Source organism: Mauremys mutica, chromosome 4, assembly GCF_020497125.1.
Source record: "Mauremys mutica isolate MM-2020 ecotype Southern chromosome 4, ASM2049712v1, whole genome shotgun sequence".
Classification (NCBI taxonomy): Eukaryota; Metazoa; Chordata; order Testudines; family Geoemydidae; genus Mauremys; species Mauremys mutica.
In genome coordinates, this window is record NC_059075.1 from 64550608 (window position 1) to 64567413 (window position 16806).

General features: G+C 41.5%; 1 protein-coding gene across 9 annotated transcripts in view; it reads left to right on the forward strand.

Moving 5' to 3' along the window:
* The window catches only part of NUMB (NUMB endocytic adaptor protein), a 121721-nt gene that overhangs the window by 65328 nt on the left and 39587 nt on the right, over nucleotides 1-16806 (forward strand). For 7 of the 9 annotated variants that reach the window (XM_045013458.1, XM_045013461.1, XM_045013457.1 and 4 more), the window contains one exon: nucleotides 4598-4740. In XM_045013458.1, coding sequence (XP_044869393.1) covers nucleotides 4615-4740 — 126 coding nt within the window. In that variant the 5' untranslated portion in view covers nucleotides 4598-4614. Of the gene's footprint in view, nucleotides 1-1336; nucleotides 1492-4597; nucleotides 4741-16806 lie in introns of all 9 variants that reach the window. The other 2 variants (XM_045013459.1, XM_045013460.1) reach the window with 2 other exon arrangements.

Consider the following 16806-nt stretch of genomic DNA (forward strand, 5'->3'; position numbering starts at 1 on the left):
TTTTTAATTTAACCTCTGGTTAGTTTGTAGAAATTTGGGATTTAGTGGGGAACTGGTCTGTTTATTTTATGGGGTAATCACCTTGATTTTTAAGAATTTCTTTCTCTGCCCTCCTTGCTCATTACTTCTGCAGTGGGCAAAGTCATTTACACACTGAACTGTACCTCTTGTAATAGTTCCTCTGTTATGACTGATTTTTATAAAGTACATAAATCCTAAGTCGAGTGGTTCTGCTTCCCTCAAAGCTTTCAGCTTTTTGTAACAAATTGCAGTAGATTTTTGTGCATTAAACTTGGAAGTTTTCCATCTTGGCTCTTAAATAGAACTCTAAACAATATAAAATTTAATTTCTCCATAGTTCCCTATCCTGGCCCAGACAAATGGGATACTTCCTTCTTCCAGCAGGTGGAAATTGGCTGATTTCATGTTTGTATAAAACTCTCTAAAAATGCAAAACACTAAATGTGATAAGTACAGAAATCAGTAACTGATGATTTTTAGCCATGATAGCCCCTGAGAGGGAATAGAAACCATTCTATTGATATGACTAAGTCCATCTATTTGGTACAGAAAGAATAAATCACTAGCCTGGGCTAGACTAGGAGGGTTTACAATAATGTTCATGGATACCTGTTACAACTATATGAAAGTGCCAAGAATCTGCAAATGACTTGGTGGGGAGGGACACTAAGTTTCTATTTTTTTTTTTTATGCTAGGGTTTTTAAATGATCATTTAGAGAACATTGTCATGGGAATTTGAGCATTTTGTCACAGTGACAGCAATCCATGTCCTTGTTTCCTGAATCTCAGATATGCATCCAGTGTGAATTGCTTATTTAACATCTGAGTAAATCTAAGCACTTTACCCAGATGTACTGACACTCTTTTCTTAACCTGTGTACTATATAATTTTTTAACATTAGCTTTATTTAAAATTTTAAATCTGACGGGACAGGGATGATGTGCATTGCCAATCAGGTGGCTGTTTGTAGGACAAACTACTTTGGGCTGTCGGGTGATTCTGATAACAGTTCAGCTTCTTTCAATTCTCCATTGTTTTTCTTTGTTGTGGCAAATGGTTGTTCTGACTAGTTGGACAGAAATTAATCCTAAATAGGTAATAGCTTTTATTGCTGTAGAGGGTCCATTTCAATTCCGGCAACTAAGTTGTGAAAGCACACCCTCATAACTAGAGCTCCCTGGGAAATGGGCTTGTTTTTTGCACAAAACGTTAGTATTTTTGCTGAAAATTCAAAATATTTTGGTGAAAATGCTACCATAGTTCCTCATGGGAGATGTAGTTCAGGGGTCTCATGTTCCCTTTCTCCTTTGTAGGCTGAGCTTTCTGGCTGAAATAAATCTGGTTGGAATGATGCTTCAGTCTCCCATCTTGGCGGAGGAAGTGCATCATGGAGTCCCATAGCCATGGGGCAAGATGGGAGAAATTCAGGTGGGGAGCCTGATCCATAGAGGAGAATGGGGGAGATGAGGTAACCAAAGTACAACTTCCATGAGGCAATGTAGCAAACAAAATTGTTTTTTGCCAAAATATTTTAGGGTTTGGCCTATTTGGGTTTCTGACAGGAAATTAAAATTTCTACAGAAAGACACTTTCACGAAAAATTGTGTTTGGGTTTTGAACTAATCTTCTAGTAACAGTTGAGATGGAAAACTTTCAACCAGTCCTACTCTATGCTTATTGGTTATAAATAAACCAATCCCTAGACAAAATAGAAGGCTGCAATTTTCAGAAGAGACAAACCTCTACACTGCAATAAAAGACCTACGGCACAGCCAGAGCTGGCCTCGATCAGCTGATTTGGGCTTGGGCTGCAGGGCTATAAAACTGCAACGTAACTGTTTGGGTTTGGGCCGGAGCCTAGGCCCTGAGACCTCACAAGGGAGGGTGGAGGGTCCCAGGGCTTCAGCCTAAACCTGAAAGTCTACAATGGAATTTTATAGCCCCACAGCCTGAGCACTGTGAGCCTGAGTCAGCTGACCTGGGCTGGCTGCAGGTCAGACATACCCTGTGGGAGTTAAGTGCCCAGCTCCTATAGAAATTCATATTCGCTAAGGCTCTTGAGGCTGCAGTTCTTAAAATCTGCATGTTTTTATCTTAAAGGGGTTTTTCATGGGTAAAGCAAAATTCTAACTTAATGTTACTCTACTATCCTCTTTAGAACTGTTCTGTAGTTTGCTTTGCACACTCAGCATTCTTTTATTATTCAAAGAACTTTGAACTTACCTAGTTAGGACTTCATGAATGTGGAGGAGTTACTTGTTTGGTGTGATTAACTTTGTCAGTCATCAGCAGAGTGTGTGATAAGAAATGTGATCTCTTTGCACGCAGGTGCTGAGGGTGCACTCATTTCCACATCCTATTTATTTAGTTAATCAAATCCATGTTTGATGTTGCTCTAGTTATATCACATAGTAGTTTACACTTCCTCGTCTGTTAAAATTGTTTTTACTACCAAACTGCTTTACAGTTTTGCCAACCACAAATTCAAAAATCAAGTCACCCCCCCCATTATGAAATTCTTTAATGATTAAATCACTTTTGATCTGGTGTTTGAGTTCTGTGCTTACTCCCAACATGTTTGATAAGCCCAATACTAACTCTTGCATATTTATTAAAATTAAGGAGACTTTTGGGAGAGGAAAGAGCAATGAGGACAATATTGTTTCAAGTAGCTGCCGGTGAGGAATCACAAATTGCGGAGACAATCCCACTCTATCCCACTATCTTGGGGTGCAAGTCTAATTCCTCCATCCACCACTGCCCTAGGGGCAGCACATTGTTATGGGGAGAACATAAGAATGGCCCTTCTGGGTCAGACCAAAGGTTCATCTAGCCCAGTATCCTGTCTTCTGAAAGTGGTCAATACCAGGTACCCCAGAGGGAATGAACAGAACAGGTAATCATCAAGTGATCCATCCCTGGTTGCCCACTCCCAGCTTCTGGCAAACAGAGGCTAGGGACACCATCCCTGTCCATCCTGGCTAATAACCATTGATGGACTTGGCCGACCCTCTGTCGCCTGGCAACTAATGGCCAGGCCCTCCCTCCCCTGCAAGGGGATGCTAAAGGTGTTGGAGACAGAGATCAGGTGACCTCCTGGCCTGGGACAGAGACACAGCCCAGAGAGGAGGGGCTGAAGGGGGTTTTTGAGTCTGGAGTTGGCTGGGGATGAGGAGTGAGGGCAGATGTGGGGGTTTGCCTCGCTGGGCCCCAGAATGGACCCGGCCGAGGGGTCTGTTTCGCGGTACCTACAAGCTCTGTTTTAGACCGTGTTCCTGTCATCTAATAAACCTCTGTTACTGGCTGGCTGAGAGTCATGTCTGACTGCAAAGTGGGGGTGCAGGACCCTGTGGCTTCCCCAGGACCCCGCTGGGGCCAGCTCACTGTGGGAAGCGCACGGAGGGGCAGAGGATGCTGAATGCTCCAAGGAGAGACCCAGGAGGTGAAGATGTGTGAGCTTCTTGCCCTGAAAAAGTCTGCTCCAAAGGAGAGGAGGCTCCCCAAAGTCCTGACTGGCTTTGTGGGGAGCAGTTCCAGAGCATGGCCCAGGAACATATCCTCTATGAACTTACCTAGTTCTTTTTTGAACCCTGTTATAGTCTTGGCCTTCACAGTATTCTCTGGCAAGGAGTTCCTATTCCAGGAACAAGCATACTGCTTGATGCCTTATTGCTCGAATCATAAAGATGAAAAGGTAAAGAGAGCTTTAAATGATGATTTTGACAGTGTCACTTTTTAAAATAGGCTATAGGAAAATAAAGAATGCTAGGGAAACATACTTACTGGCAATCCAAAATTTCGTTTCCTTTGTCCGGGTTCATTAATATCACCACACCCATGTAAAACAATAGAGAACTGCTCTGCTCAATTACCATATTAATTTATAACAAACAGTGACAGCTGCACAAAGCTTGAGGGGGGAGTTAATGACAAAACTCAGGCCTTTTGTCATTTGGAATCGCCAGAGTGCTTTAGTGATGGCAGATGGAAAGGGGTTGACATTTCTTCTGAAAACTAGGTTGACTAGGAGCGAGGTTGGTAGCAAGTTTCTTTAACTTTTTAAATCCCTGCCTTTGTTCAGTTATGTGATAGCTGTGTTTTTTGAGGATTTCAAGCTGCTGAGATGTCAGGAATTGTAAACACAGACAAAAGTGAATCACTTTCCATGTAACTGTGTCTAATAGTTTTACTTGGAAAGCAAAAATGTCAACTGTGAAATTTTCTCCATGTAAGTTTAATATGGTGCTCTTTTCAAATTGCTTTTGAAACGAGCTTTCAAAGCCCCTCAGCTCACATATTTGGACGCACAATTCCCATGCTTCCTGGGGATCACCCCTTGATCTAAAGAGGCATGTGCAAGTGTCACCTGGCTTGCCTGGTTTGGTTTTGTTTGCATTCTAAAACCTCCTGGTCTAGCTGGCTCCTTGTTTACTAAGCCGCTTTCCTTTGAGAGACTTCCTTCTATTTTTGTAGACGCACAGATTCTCCACAAAATAGCATATAGTGATATTGGTAGCCTAAACTGTGGAAGAACTTAATTTTGATACCTGCTGAAATATATTTTTCTTCTCTAGGACGTGAAAACTGAGAAATGAACAAACTACGGCAGAGTTTTAGGAGAAAGAAAGATGTTTACGTCCCAGAGGCTAGTAGGCCACACCAATGGCAGACAGATGAAGAAGGGGTTCGCACTGGAAAATGCAGCTTTCCAGTTAAGGTAAGAGTTTGTGCCTTTCTCTCATTATAGCCATTCATGCCAGGCATTACTAGGCAAACATTTTTCTGGCAAGCATATGTCACTGAGGTCCTTATTACATATTGACCTGGTTCATGGTCAAACCTCTTCGTGTGATTAGATGCAGTCTTTTAAAAAGAATCGTACAACAAATGCCTTGGAAAATGGCTTGCTCGGGAGTTTTCTGTATGGATATTACCTGAGTGAAAGAAGTCTTCTAGTTGGGCAGAGAAATAATATGTTTGCTTTTATTCTCTGGCTGAATACAAGTGTCTGCAAACCTTGTAGATTGGTTTGGCAGGATTCGGTTTTTTACTTTTTTATAATTTCAATAGACAGTATTGGTAATTTTTAAGCAGTTTTAAAATTTTCAGTTGCACAAATTATGGGTTTAAAACTTTTTATTTTTATTTATTTTAAACTTTTGTGGGAAATCCTGTGGGGGGACAGACAGTTTAATAACAGACGTTGAGACTCAAAGAGTTAAAGCTGTATAATGGTTAAAACAGATTATCAACATTGCATGTCAAAATATGCAAAGTAAATATTATTAAATCAACCTCTTAGGCTAAAAGAAAAACTATGTTTGAGAACTTATCTGTAAATTTTGATTGATGGAAATATTTTTTTCATTGATTGCAATGGTACACACAAACCAATGTTTACTGACATTTAACAATAAAAATCTAATTCTTCCAAGTGTACCTGTAGGCTGTTCAGGAAAGTACTATGTTTTATTTAAAAAAAAAATATTATGGAGGCATCAGTAGGGACTCAAATGTTAAGACTGAACTATGAGTTGCACTTACAACAATACTAAACCCCTCTTTGACACTTACTGAGTGAATTTAGCCTCCAAATTTAGTATTAATTCTTCATTACTGTTGTGGCAGGTATTATATAGTCTTTCAAGTTCTTGGTGTGTGAGCAGATGTTCAGTCTTGGGAAGACCTGCTGCTATATTAGGATGTGTAGATTGTATGCACAGTGACTTAATGAGTGGATCAAGTATATAAATATTTAAAATTGGAATTAACCTTTTTGAACCCTCAGAACAAGTACTATAAATACAGTCTACCTGAGCACCCTAAGCAGATTTTACTTCTATCCCTTCTTTTCTCGCTCCCCTTTACTGGTCCCTACTTTTCCTTGACTGAGGTGTATTCTCAGTTTTTGACTTTTCCTCCTTCTTACCTGTCTCAAAATGCTGGTGAAGAGAGGTTTCTCTTCTAGTGCTCAGTCAGCCTCGTATGCCTGCCTGACTGTTCCTAGGCTGAACAAGTTGGGTAGGCCAGGATATGCAGGTGCTTCATGATATAGGGGAGACTGGGATGACTTGCAAGCAGATTTCCTGCTTCTACCCTACCTCGAGAGAGGGTTTCTGACCACCACTAGGAACATCACTCTTAGGGTATGTCTACACTGCAGTAAAAGACCCATGGCAGCGATTCTGAACCCAGGTCAACTGACTTGGATTCAGGCTGCAGGGCTAAAAAATAGCAGTGTAGACATTTTGGACCAGACTCTGAAGCCCCATGAGGGAAGAGGTCTCATACTTGGGCTTGGAGGCCCTTCCTCCTCTCAGGATTTTAGAGCCTGAGCTCCAGCCCAAGCCCAAATGTGTATACTGACATTTTCAGCCCCGTGAACCCAGTCAGTCTTTTTGTTGCAATGGATCTTTTATTGCAGTATAGACATACCCTGAGTAACTCCACAGTAATCTCTAGAAACTGGTCAGCTTCGAAGATGTTGGACACTGAAGGATTACATGCCAGTACACAGAAAGGAAAACGACATTTTAAAGGCTCCTTTCAGAGACACGGGGCGTTCAGGTGTTTTCTGCTACTTTAAAACTGTAATATATAGTATCCCCAAATACTGAGGCTTCTGAAGCACGTGCATGTTGGCTATTGGTTAAGCTTTTCTATGTAAATACTGTTTTTAGCCTTAGACTAGAAGGGAGGGGCTGTCATAAATAGAATATGCATGATTCAAAGTTCTGATAAGATATTGTAAGAGGCTAGGTATAAAAGCTAGAATGTCTCCTAACTTCTAGTCTATTGGGCATCTGGATTAACTCAAAGCGAAACTGCTTCAGTGATCGCTACATGTTGCACTGGCATGAATAGCTTCTCACATGTCATAAGTGTTATGCTACAAGTTAGGATCTTCAGTTGTAGTGGCAGATGTTTGTTTCATAGAATTGTAAGATGCACCTATCTTTGGGCATGTGTTCCCAAAGATTAAAAACAATGCAACAGTAAATGAGTATCCTCTGGTAAAAAGGTAAGCAAATAAATGATTCTTTACATTATGTACTGTTGCTGGAGCTTTATCAAAGCCATGTTTTCCTGATCTATGCTGTAACTAACTTGTAGAATTGAGTCGGTTTTTGGTGTTCCTATTGGAAAAATGACTGAATAAATATATTTCTTGTGCAGGTAGGTTCCCCTGTGCAGGCTTACTTGCTCCACTGGTGTATAATGGAGTTCATATTTAAATTCAGATTTAAGATGAGAAGTTGAATTCTAATTGCAGAAGTTAACCAGACCTATTGATGATGGTAGCAAATTGCTCTGATTGTGTCTGAGTACACTATGCATTGAGATGGGCAGTAATGGAAAATGGTTTATTAGCTTTGGGATTTAAAGTGGATGGTAACAGTATTTAACAGATACAGGCAGGAAGTATGCCATTATGAGCAAACAAGATAAACCAAATTTGAAATTGTTAGTTTGGTGGGTGGAACTATATTTTGTTCTTTAGAGGAATATAGCCTTGCCCTGTTGAAGGAGCGCATCCTGTCAGACAATTCTTGGACTGTTCAATAATGCACTATACTTCAGGAAAGCGTGCTGTTGTGTATGGGTTTATATCTAAATGGGTGTTCCTGCTTCCTGATGAACATCAGTGGAGAACAAAACATTTAAAATTGACTTTTTTCCAAAGATCCCAACAGTCTGATACACTGTGAAAATAGAAACCTTCCATTTCAATAACCCATAAGTGGATGTTGCAGAGAGAGATAGCATTTGTGTTAAAGTGTACTTATGCTGGGGAGACAATACTGCTACCTCAGTCTGCCATCAGCTTTTGTTTTGAGATGCCCAAAAGGTTACTGAACAATTATGATGATGGATTCAGAGTCTTAAAAGGATTAGGCTTATTTTACTAGTCTAATTGGCTGAGAATCATCCATATAATATTGTTACAATAGGCTGTAAGATGTCCTGTGCTGAAGTAAAACATACACTTAGAACTTGAAGCTATATGGAGCTTAGTATTTTTAAAATATTAGTAATAAACAATTTATTTAACCTATGTCACTGAGCTTTATTTTGGGAATGGGCCTATTGCTAGCATAAAGGCTAACTAAAAGCAATTAAAGTGTTTGCTATATGTCTACCTTTTCTTTGTAAAGGGGATGAAACGTAGAGATTGAGGAGGGATAAGATGTAGCTATCAGGCTCTGCTTTTTTACCTAATGTTAGTGTGGTGTTCTGCTTACTTTGCAGACATTTTTGCTCTGGAATGGGGAACTACATAGAGGAAAATAAAAAATTTAAAAGCACTATTAGCTTTCTCTGAACCCTCTTGTAAATGTTGTAGTCAGGTTTAAAATTCTTAAATCTGTAGTTAATTGCAACTACACTAGTCTTCTTTTCCTAAAACTTCTGCAATTTCAGAAGCTGAAAGCTGCTGTTGGCTTTTATCACTGTTCACCTTGTTCAGAGCAAGTCTAGGCAATGTGATGGTAAAGAAAAGACTGGTGGCAGCTGGCACCTTAGCTACACTAAAGCTCCCACCATTGCTATCTCTGCCCTTTTGGGTAGGGGAAAGGAGGCAGTTTGAGACTGAGAAGGGAAACAGATAAATAGAATGGAGATGGGATGTTGAATGACTTGACATTGTTGCTTTCTATGGATTATATTGGTGAGAGATGCAGTCCAGCAACTCTACATAAGAACAGCCATACTGGGTCAGACGAATTGTCTATCCAATCCAGTATCCTGTGGCCAATGCCAGGTGCTTCAGAGGGAATGAACAGAACAGGTAATCATCAAGTGATCCATTCCCAGCTTCTGGCAAACAGAGCCTAGGGACACTTCATAGCATAGTTTTGCATCCCTGCCAATTCTGGCTAATAGCCATTGATGGACTTATCCTCCATGAACGGATCTAGTTCTTTTTTTAAAACCTGTTATAGTCTTGGCCTTCACAACATCTTCTGGCAAAGAGTTCCACAGGTTGACTTGTGTTGTGTGAAGAAATACTTCCTTTTGTTTGTTTTAAACCTGCTGCCTATTAATTTCATTTGGTGATCCCTAGTTTTTGTGTTACATGAAGGAACAAATAACACTTCGTTATTTACTTTCTCGACACCAGTCATGATTTTATAGACCTCTGTCATATCCCCCCATTAGTTATGTCTTTCAAGCTGAAAAGTCCCAGTCTTGTAAATCTCTCCTCATATGGAAGCTGTTCCATACCCCTAATAATTTTGGTTGCCTTTTTCTGCATCTTTTCCAATTCCAAAACATCTTTTTTGAGTCGGGGCAACCAGATCTGCACACAGTATTCAAGATGTAGGCATACCATAGATTTATGTAGAGGCAATATGATATTTACTGTCTTATTTATCCGTTTCCTAATGATTCCCAAAATTTGTTAGCTTTTTTGACTATCCACAATGACGCCAAGCTCTTTCTTGAGTGGTAACAGCTAATTTAGACACCATCATTTTTGTGTATGGTTGGGATTGTTTTCCAATATGCATTACTTTGTATTTATCAATATTGAATTCCATCTGCCATTTTGTTGCCCAGTCACCCAGATTTGTAATATTTATAATCACAGGTATAGTCTTCAGTATTGACATATTATCCCCTATCTGCATGTATAAGTTTCCACACTTATAAGTAGGGCTCTGTGATTTCTGCAACACCCCAAGCAGCTATCCCTGGTGCCAGCCACTCAGGTGGCCGCTCGGGCAGTCCCGCAGCCAGCCATACCAACTGCTGCTCTGGTGGCCCCTGGCAGATGGCCCTGTGGACTGCCCGAGCAGCAACCAATGAGTCTGGCCCTGGGGACTGCCTGAGCAGCGGTCCCGGGGGTGGTGGGAGTAGCCTGAGCTCAGTGGCTCCTGGCAGCGGTCCCAGGGTGGATGGAGCAGCAGAGGGCCGTCCAGGGCTCCTCCCCTTGGCAGCGGCCGGAGCGGCAGTGGCTGAGGCCTACCCCCCTCAACCCCCCGGCAGCTGGGTCCCCTGTGTCCCCCTCCCGTCTCTTTATGGCATAAGTCAGTGGTTCTCAAACTTTTTTTTGCGGACCACTTGAAAATTGCTGAGGATCTTTCCAAATGTTGTTTGTGCCATTAGCTAACTGTTGTAAGGCGCTTTGGATAAAAGCGCTATATAAAAAAACCCTTAAGAATACATTTTTTTTGTTCTACAAATAAAAGCGCACAACTCATCTTTTAATATCAGTAGTCTTACCTTTCTAATGTGATGTGCCCCGCAGCCCCCGAGCTGGGTCTTGGAAGGAGGGGGGGACTCTCCTCACCTCCCTCCAGCTTGGGGGCTGCTGCGGTGGGTGCATCTTCCCCCGCCACAGCAGCCACAGAGTTGAGGCTGGGAAGGAGGGCCGTCTCTCCTTGACAGCCGCAGCCCTGGCCTGGGGAAAATCACCTCTTTCTCTGGCCACCACAGCCCTACACATTCCAAATTCCTCCCACCCCTCTTCTCACTCCACTGCTCCCTCCCACCTACCCCTTATTCCCCCCCACATACACCCCTCCAAGGCCACCACCTCACCTTACATGTGCATCTTCTCCTGGGTCCAGGCACCTGGTTAGTAGAGCCATGCCTGCGTGGCTCCACTAATTAGGTGGGTGGCCCTTCATTCTCTAGTGTGCAGCCACCCAGGCAGGCACCTTAGAGGGAACTATCCGTGGACCACCTGAATGGAGCTCGCAGACCACTGGTGATCCGCGGACCACAGTTTGAGAACCTCTGGTATAACTCATGGACAGGTCACGGGTGTGATTTGTTTGTTTGTTTGTTTGTTTCTTGTCCATGACTTGTCCATGACCTTTACTAAAAATACCCATGATTAAATCATAACCTTACTTATAAGCACAGTTGTAGGGAACATAGTTAAGGGCAAGGATTTGGGTAGGGCTATAAGTGACAATGGGGTTGAAGAGCAGCATTAATTATATGTTCTTCCAGAAACAATCTTAAGCGGCAAACATAAATGTTTTAAGAAGATATTATCTCAAGACTCTGGATCTGCTCATTTGGGACTGTAACAATTAAAACTGTAGGGATATTCACACTATTGATTGGAGTGGCTTTAGATCCAGAGACGAATATAAAAGTGAATTCCATTGAAAGTACTAATCTATTACCTTTTGCGTGTATTTTTTTGGAAATGGATTTGAATACTCAGTTTTTTTTATGCTCATAGTATGTATATATATGCTTTTGTGAACAAGGCTAGAAATATTTTTGGAGGAAGAGATAAGAAAAATATCCTTTCTCCATATAAGAGCAGGTTAGACAAACACCTGTCAGGGATGGTCTAGATAATACTTAGTTCTGCCTTGAGTGCGGGGGACTAGTCTAGATGACCTTTTCGAGGTCCCTTCCAGTTCTGTGATCATCTTTGGATTTTAGTAACCCAGTAGGCCCATCTGCAAAATTTGTTCATAGGAATCTGTAAAGCTATCTCCTTCAGCAGGTAATGGAACTATTAGAGAGTCTCAATTCTGTGGATCTGTTCTTTTCTGGCTCTGGTGGAATGTTCAAGGAAAATCGACCAAAAAAGTTTATAATTATTATAGCTCCACATTGGGCCCAAGAGAGCATGGTGCATGTGCTTGGGGTGGCTGTCCACTGAGGGCAAGGTAGTCCTTCCTGTTCAGAAGGAAATGTTGTCAGTGTGACCTCTGTTCCCAAATTAAAGGCCCCTGGGGGGAGGGTGGGTGCATGAGTGGTATTATGGTAGTGGACAGAGTAACTGAGCACAGTACTGTCAAGATTATTAAAATTGAAAGGTTGACTTTCAATTTGTTTACTTTGTACACTTAAGTGTTATAATTAACTGAGTATATTATAATACAGGAAGGTCTACCTCCTCTAGTCAGGGATCAAGGCTCCATTGTGCCAGATGTTCAGACAAACGTGACTTTCAGACTATCTCCTTAGACACACAACCTTTACATCCTATTAATATTTTTTTGGAATGGAATAGTCATTTGATTCGTAGACCTCTTTAAAGTTCCTTAATTCTAAATCCACATGCTGTTTCAGCTGTTGGAAGTCTGTGTGTCAGGGTGTGCAAAACTTTCCCCTAGAGAGATGGCTGTCCTGTAGGAGGGGAAAGGAAATGGGAAAGGTACAATAGGAGTGCTATGTTGCAACAGTGAAGCTAACCTTTGAGCAGAGAAACTGCCAGACATATGCACTGTACCAGGGAGAGACAAACTCACTTCACGTGTGACTCACTTCTCATTAATTTAAAATGTAGAAGTGTAGTAGTGTTTTTTTGTTTAAAAAAAAACCAAAAACCCTCTAATTTAGTGATAGAATTGATCAAATGTATTCTTGTATACATACTCCATAAACTTATATCCGTTACAAAATGTGAAATTAATTTACATATGCACATTTAAAAACAGGCTTTCATGCTGCAGACGTTACCTCACAGGATTTGCAGCTGTTTTCTGTTTCAATGACTAAAGTATTCAACATTATGGCTTTTTTTCCTCTGTCTGAAATGCCTTTTCTAAGGTCTTTCTGGGTAAGTAGTTTTTATTCATAAAATTGCACTTTGGAGTAACTTGTCTGTGAAATTTATATCAGAAAAATTAGGTCATTTCCCTCCCTACATAACTAAACATATCAGATTTTTACAAGTTCTTAGTGCTTTTATCCAATTGCATGTGTCAAACAGGACAGTAATAAGTGATTTCCTACTTGTAAATCTAGAATGCTCAGCAGCCTGATATATCTGGGTTTAATCCATCGTTTTTACTATATCCTTTTCTGTGGTGAGACTCGTTTCTGATTTTAACACACCTAAGAAGGCTTTTGGTTGCTCTTACTCCAAGAGCAATCATAGGGAAGTGTTCAGATTCTAGAGTCTTCAAATGGAATACAGGATATATTCACCAGCAAGGTCCAAGTGAAAGAAACGTGCAAAACTTGTGCAACTTTTGTATAAAAGTGAGAGCAGAATGGATTTACATTCTGACATTGGATCCTATACTGCTAGTGTCAAATGACTTAGGCTTTCCATCAATATTTGATTTTCCACATAGTGTTGATGACAACTTACACATTTTCTAATTACATTTGTATCATTAATATATCAGAATTTTCAGAGTAAATTTTTTTCTTTAGCATTTTAACTAGCCCTCAGTTTAGGGGGAGACTGAGATGAAATTTTATTGCTTTATGCTCAGTGATCCCTAAAACAGGGAGGGAGGAATGAAGGAAGGATTGGGGTTCAGGAGCGGGTGTGGGCTCTGGGCTGTGGCAGAGGGGTTTGCAGTGTGGGAGGGGGCTCTGGGCTGAGCCTGGGTCAGGGGGTTAAGGTACAGCCACACTGGCCATGGTTGGAGTAGTTCTGCAGCCACTGCTCTGGCAGCCATGGGTTTCTGGCCTTGGGGACTGCGCGAGCAGCGGTCCCAGGGCAGTTGCTGACCCCCCAGGGCTCCCCCTGGCAACCACTGGCCCACTGGAATTCTCCTCCCCCCCCCCCCCCCGCATCCACCCTAAAATTCAGTCACTTATTTATGGTATAAGTCATGGACAGGTCACAAGCAAGAAATAAAAACTCAGTCTGTGACCTGTCCATGACTTTTACTAAAAATACCCATGATTAAATCATAGCCTTACTTATATGGCCCCAGTGGGCTTGACATCAGTAGCAAATCAGCCACTATCCTCATGTTCCTGTGTTCCTTTCAACTTCCATTTTAACCCTCTTCCTGTTTTCTCCTTATTTGAGATTTTAAATGGAGAGTTTATATGAAAGGTCATTACATTTTTAGTGCACAGAATGAGATCCAGTATCACGAACATCAAAAGTCATGAGTTCAGGCCCCCCAAAATCATTACTTTTTAAAACCGAGATTCTTTTTATATTGGCCTTTTGGTTTTTGAGCCTTTAGCTTATCCTGGAGTCATGCTTTCAAGCCTTTCTCTGTAACCAGGAGAGCTAGAAACTTACTTTCTTAAATGAAAGCTGAGACTCTTGCCTCATCACAAGATTCCAGGAGCTGAGGGCTTTAAGGGAAGAAAAAAACCTGAATAGAAACTCACGATAAAATTTTGAGAGCTGGCAACACTTGATATGTTGAAAATCATATTTTAAAGTTAGCCTATGCTGAATTAGGTATGTCAGAATGTCACATAAGAGTCAAGTGCTTGGGAGCATGCAGAGTTTATAAGATCTTATAAGGACTTGGTGGTTTTCTTCTCTATACCCAAATTATTTTTACCTTCCTAGATGTTGGACTTCCCAAGTGAAACTGATCTGTTCTTCAAGTGCTTGTTCATTTTCCATTCCATGTTAGGGGCGTGCGCGATGTGTGCACAGTCGCCAGAGATTTTTCTCTCAGTGATATCCATTGGGCCGGCTCTAGCACCCTCTTGCTGTGCGCTCATGTGCCCTTATAAGGGGCCTGGCCAGCCTAACACACTCTGTTCCTTCTTACTGCCTGTAAAAACAGCTTATCTTGCCTCGGCAAGACGTTCATCAGCAGTTCTTGTTGTTCTTGCTTTCTTTCCAAGTTTCATTCCCTTCAGTTTTTCTTTTGGTAGTAGTGTAAATAGTTAGACCTTCACGTTTGTTTAGAGAGACATCCTCTTCCCCTGGGGCCAGGTATGCCCTGGTCTCCAGGCTTCAAACTCTGTCTCTCCTATGGCAAGCCCATGCTGGTGAGTGACCCGCATTCCTTCTGTCTGGGGGAAGCTCATGTGGTGTTGCCAGATCTGCCACCAGTTCAAGTCTCATTTGCAAAAAGGACACAGAGGCTAGACTAAGGTTCATCCTGATGGAAGCTGCACTCAAACCAACATCGGAGCCAAACCAGTCAGCCTCAGTGCAAGGTACCTCGGCATCTGTGCAGAGTTCTCCTCTGGTGGCATGTGTCTTTCTGCACTGTTCCCCTTCACTGGTGCCAAGGAAGAAGCACAAAAAGCAATGGTCTAAGAGGGGATGTTCCCTGGATCCAAAGGAGGACACGGGGAGTGCAGCAAGGTGCGACCTGTCGGGCCACTTTTTTTTATAGTGCAAATATTTATAATCAAAAATATAAAGTGAGCAGCATACACTTTGTATTCTTGTTGTAATTGAAATCAATATATTTGAAAATGTAGAAAAATATCCACAAATATTTAAATAAATGGTATTCTATTGTTGGTGCGATTAATTGCCACTATTTAATCTCGTGATTAATTGCAATTATTTTTTAATTGTTTGACAGCCCTAGTCAAATCACTGAAGAACGTAGAGTACAATCACCCATTCATCATGTGCTTCGTTGACTACTTTAAAGTGTGATACAGTCTGACACAAGCATCTCTGTAGGGTGCTGGCAGACATGAGGATTTAAAGCCTCATATTGGAAGTCACTACCACCAAGAGATCATGGTGAGAATGGCAGTGGTCACAGTGAGTGGTTTTGCACTGGGCTGTATGAGAGACAAGGGTGGATTTTGTCCCAGGCGCCTTTACCATAGACACAGAATTTATTATGAGACAAGTCTTCAAAGGTTTTGACAGAGTGGAAGGAACTGGGATATCCATTGATGAACATATCTTAACTGACCTCAGATAACATGATGAAACGATGCTCTTTTCTACAACCACCAATGCAATGCAACAAATATGGGAGTCTGTGTAAAAACAGTTAGTGAGGAATATGGACTATTCCTGAATATGATTGAAAAGAGAGTGCATGCGTGTTGACCTGACTGACACAAACAGGATGCAAGCAGACATCACAATTAATGGACAAGCTGTAGAGGCAGTAATTAATTTTTAATAATCCGAGTTCGTGTATATCCAATCAAGGAGACTGTTCCAAAGAATTCAGAAACTAGAAAACTAGGGCGGACTCACTCAGCTATAGCTTTCCTTAAAGTGTGGAAAAACAATGGCATCTCAAAATCTACAAACCTGTGACTTTCCCTTAGTGATTTATGGATGGGAATCATGGGACGGCAATGCTGACAAAAAGAAAATTGAAGTTTTTGAAATGTGGTGCTGGTGAAGACTTGCATATATTCTGGATGTGGGAAAAAAGACAAGGAAATATTATTGGAGAGAAGTAGTTGATGTTGGAAATTGACAGACTCAAACTGTGTATACTTTGGTCATACTAAGTGTAGAGAATGGAATCACTATTCCTTCCATTACTTTCTCAAGGTTGAGGGTCATGGCAGTATGGGACAAACAGCCAGGAGATGGATTGATGGTGTTTGGCAGATCACTGGAAGGTCATCTATTGAGTGGTGGAAATTAGTGATGGATTGTGAAGGCTTCCAAAAATTCTGCTGTGATGTCACCAATATTCAGACCTGAATAAATGGATACTAATTAACCCAGAGTATATATTAATACCTGGGGGGGGGCGCAAACAGTTGTGCATATCTCTCTATTAGCGTTATAGAAGGTCAACAATTTGAGTTTACCCCGTATAAGCTTTATACAAGGTAAAATGGATTTATTTGGGGTTTGGACCCCATTAAGAGTTGGGTATCTGAGTGCTGGAGACAGGAGCACTTCTTAATCTGTTTTCAGTTAAGCCTTCAGCGTTTGGGGGACGTAGTTCAGACCTGGGTCTGTTTGTAGCAGGCTAGCATGTCTGGCACAACCAGGCAGGGTTCTGAAGTCCCAAGCTGCCTGGGAAAATGAGCTTAGAGGTAGTCTCAGCACATAAAGTGACAGTTCCCAAGGGGGTTTTTGTGATCTAACCCGTCACGGTACCATCTTAGGAACCTGTATTATACACAACATCCTGTTTGAACTGGGCTCTGT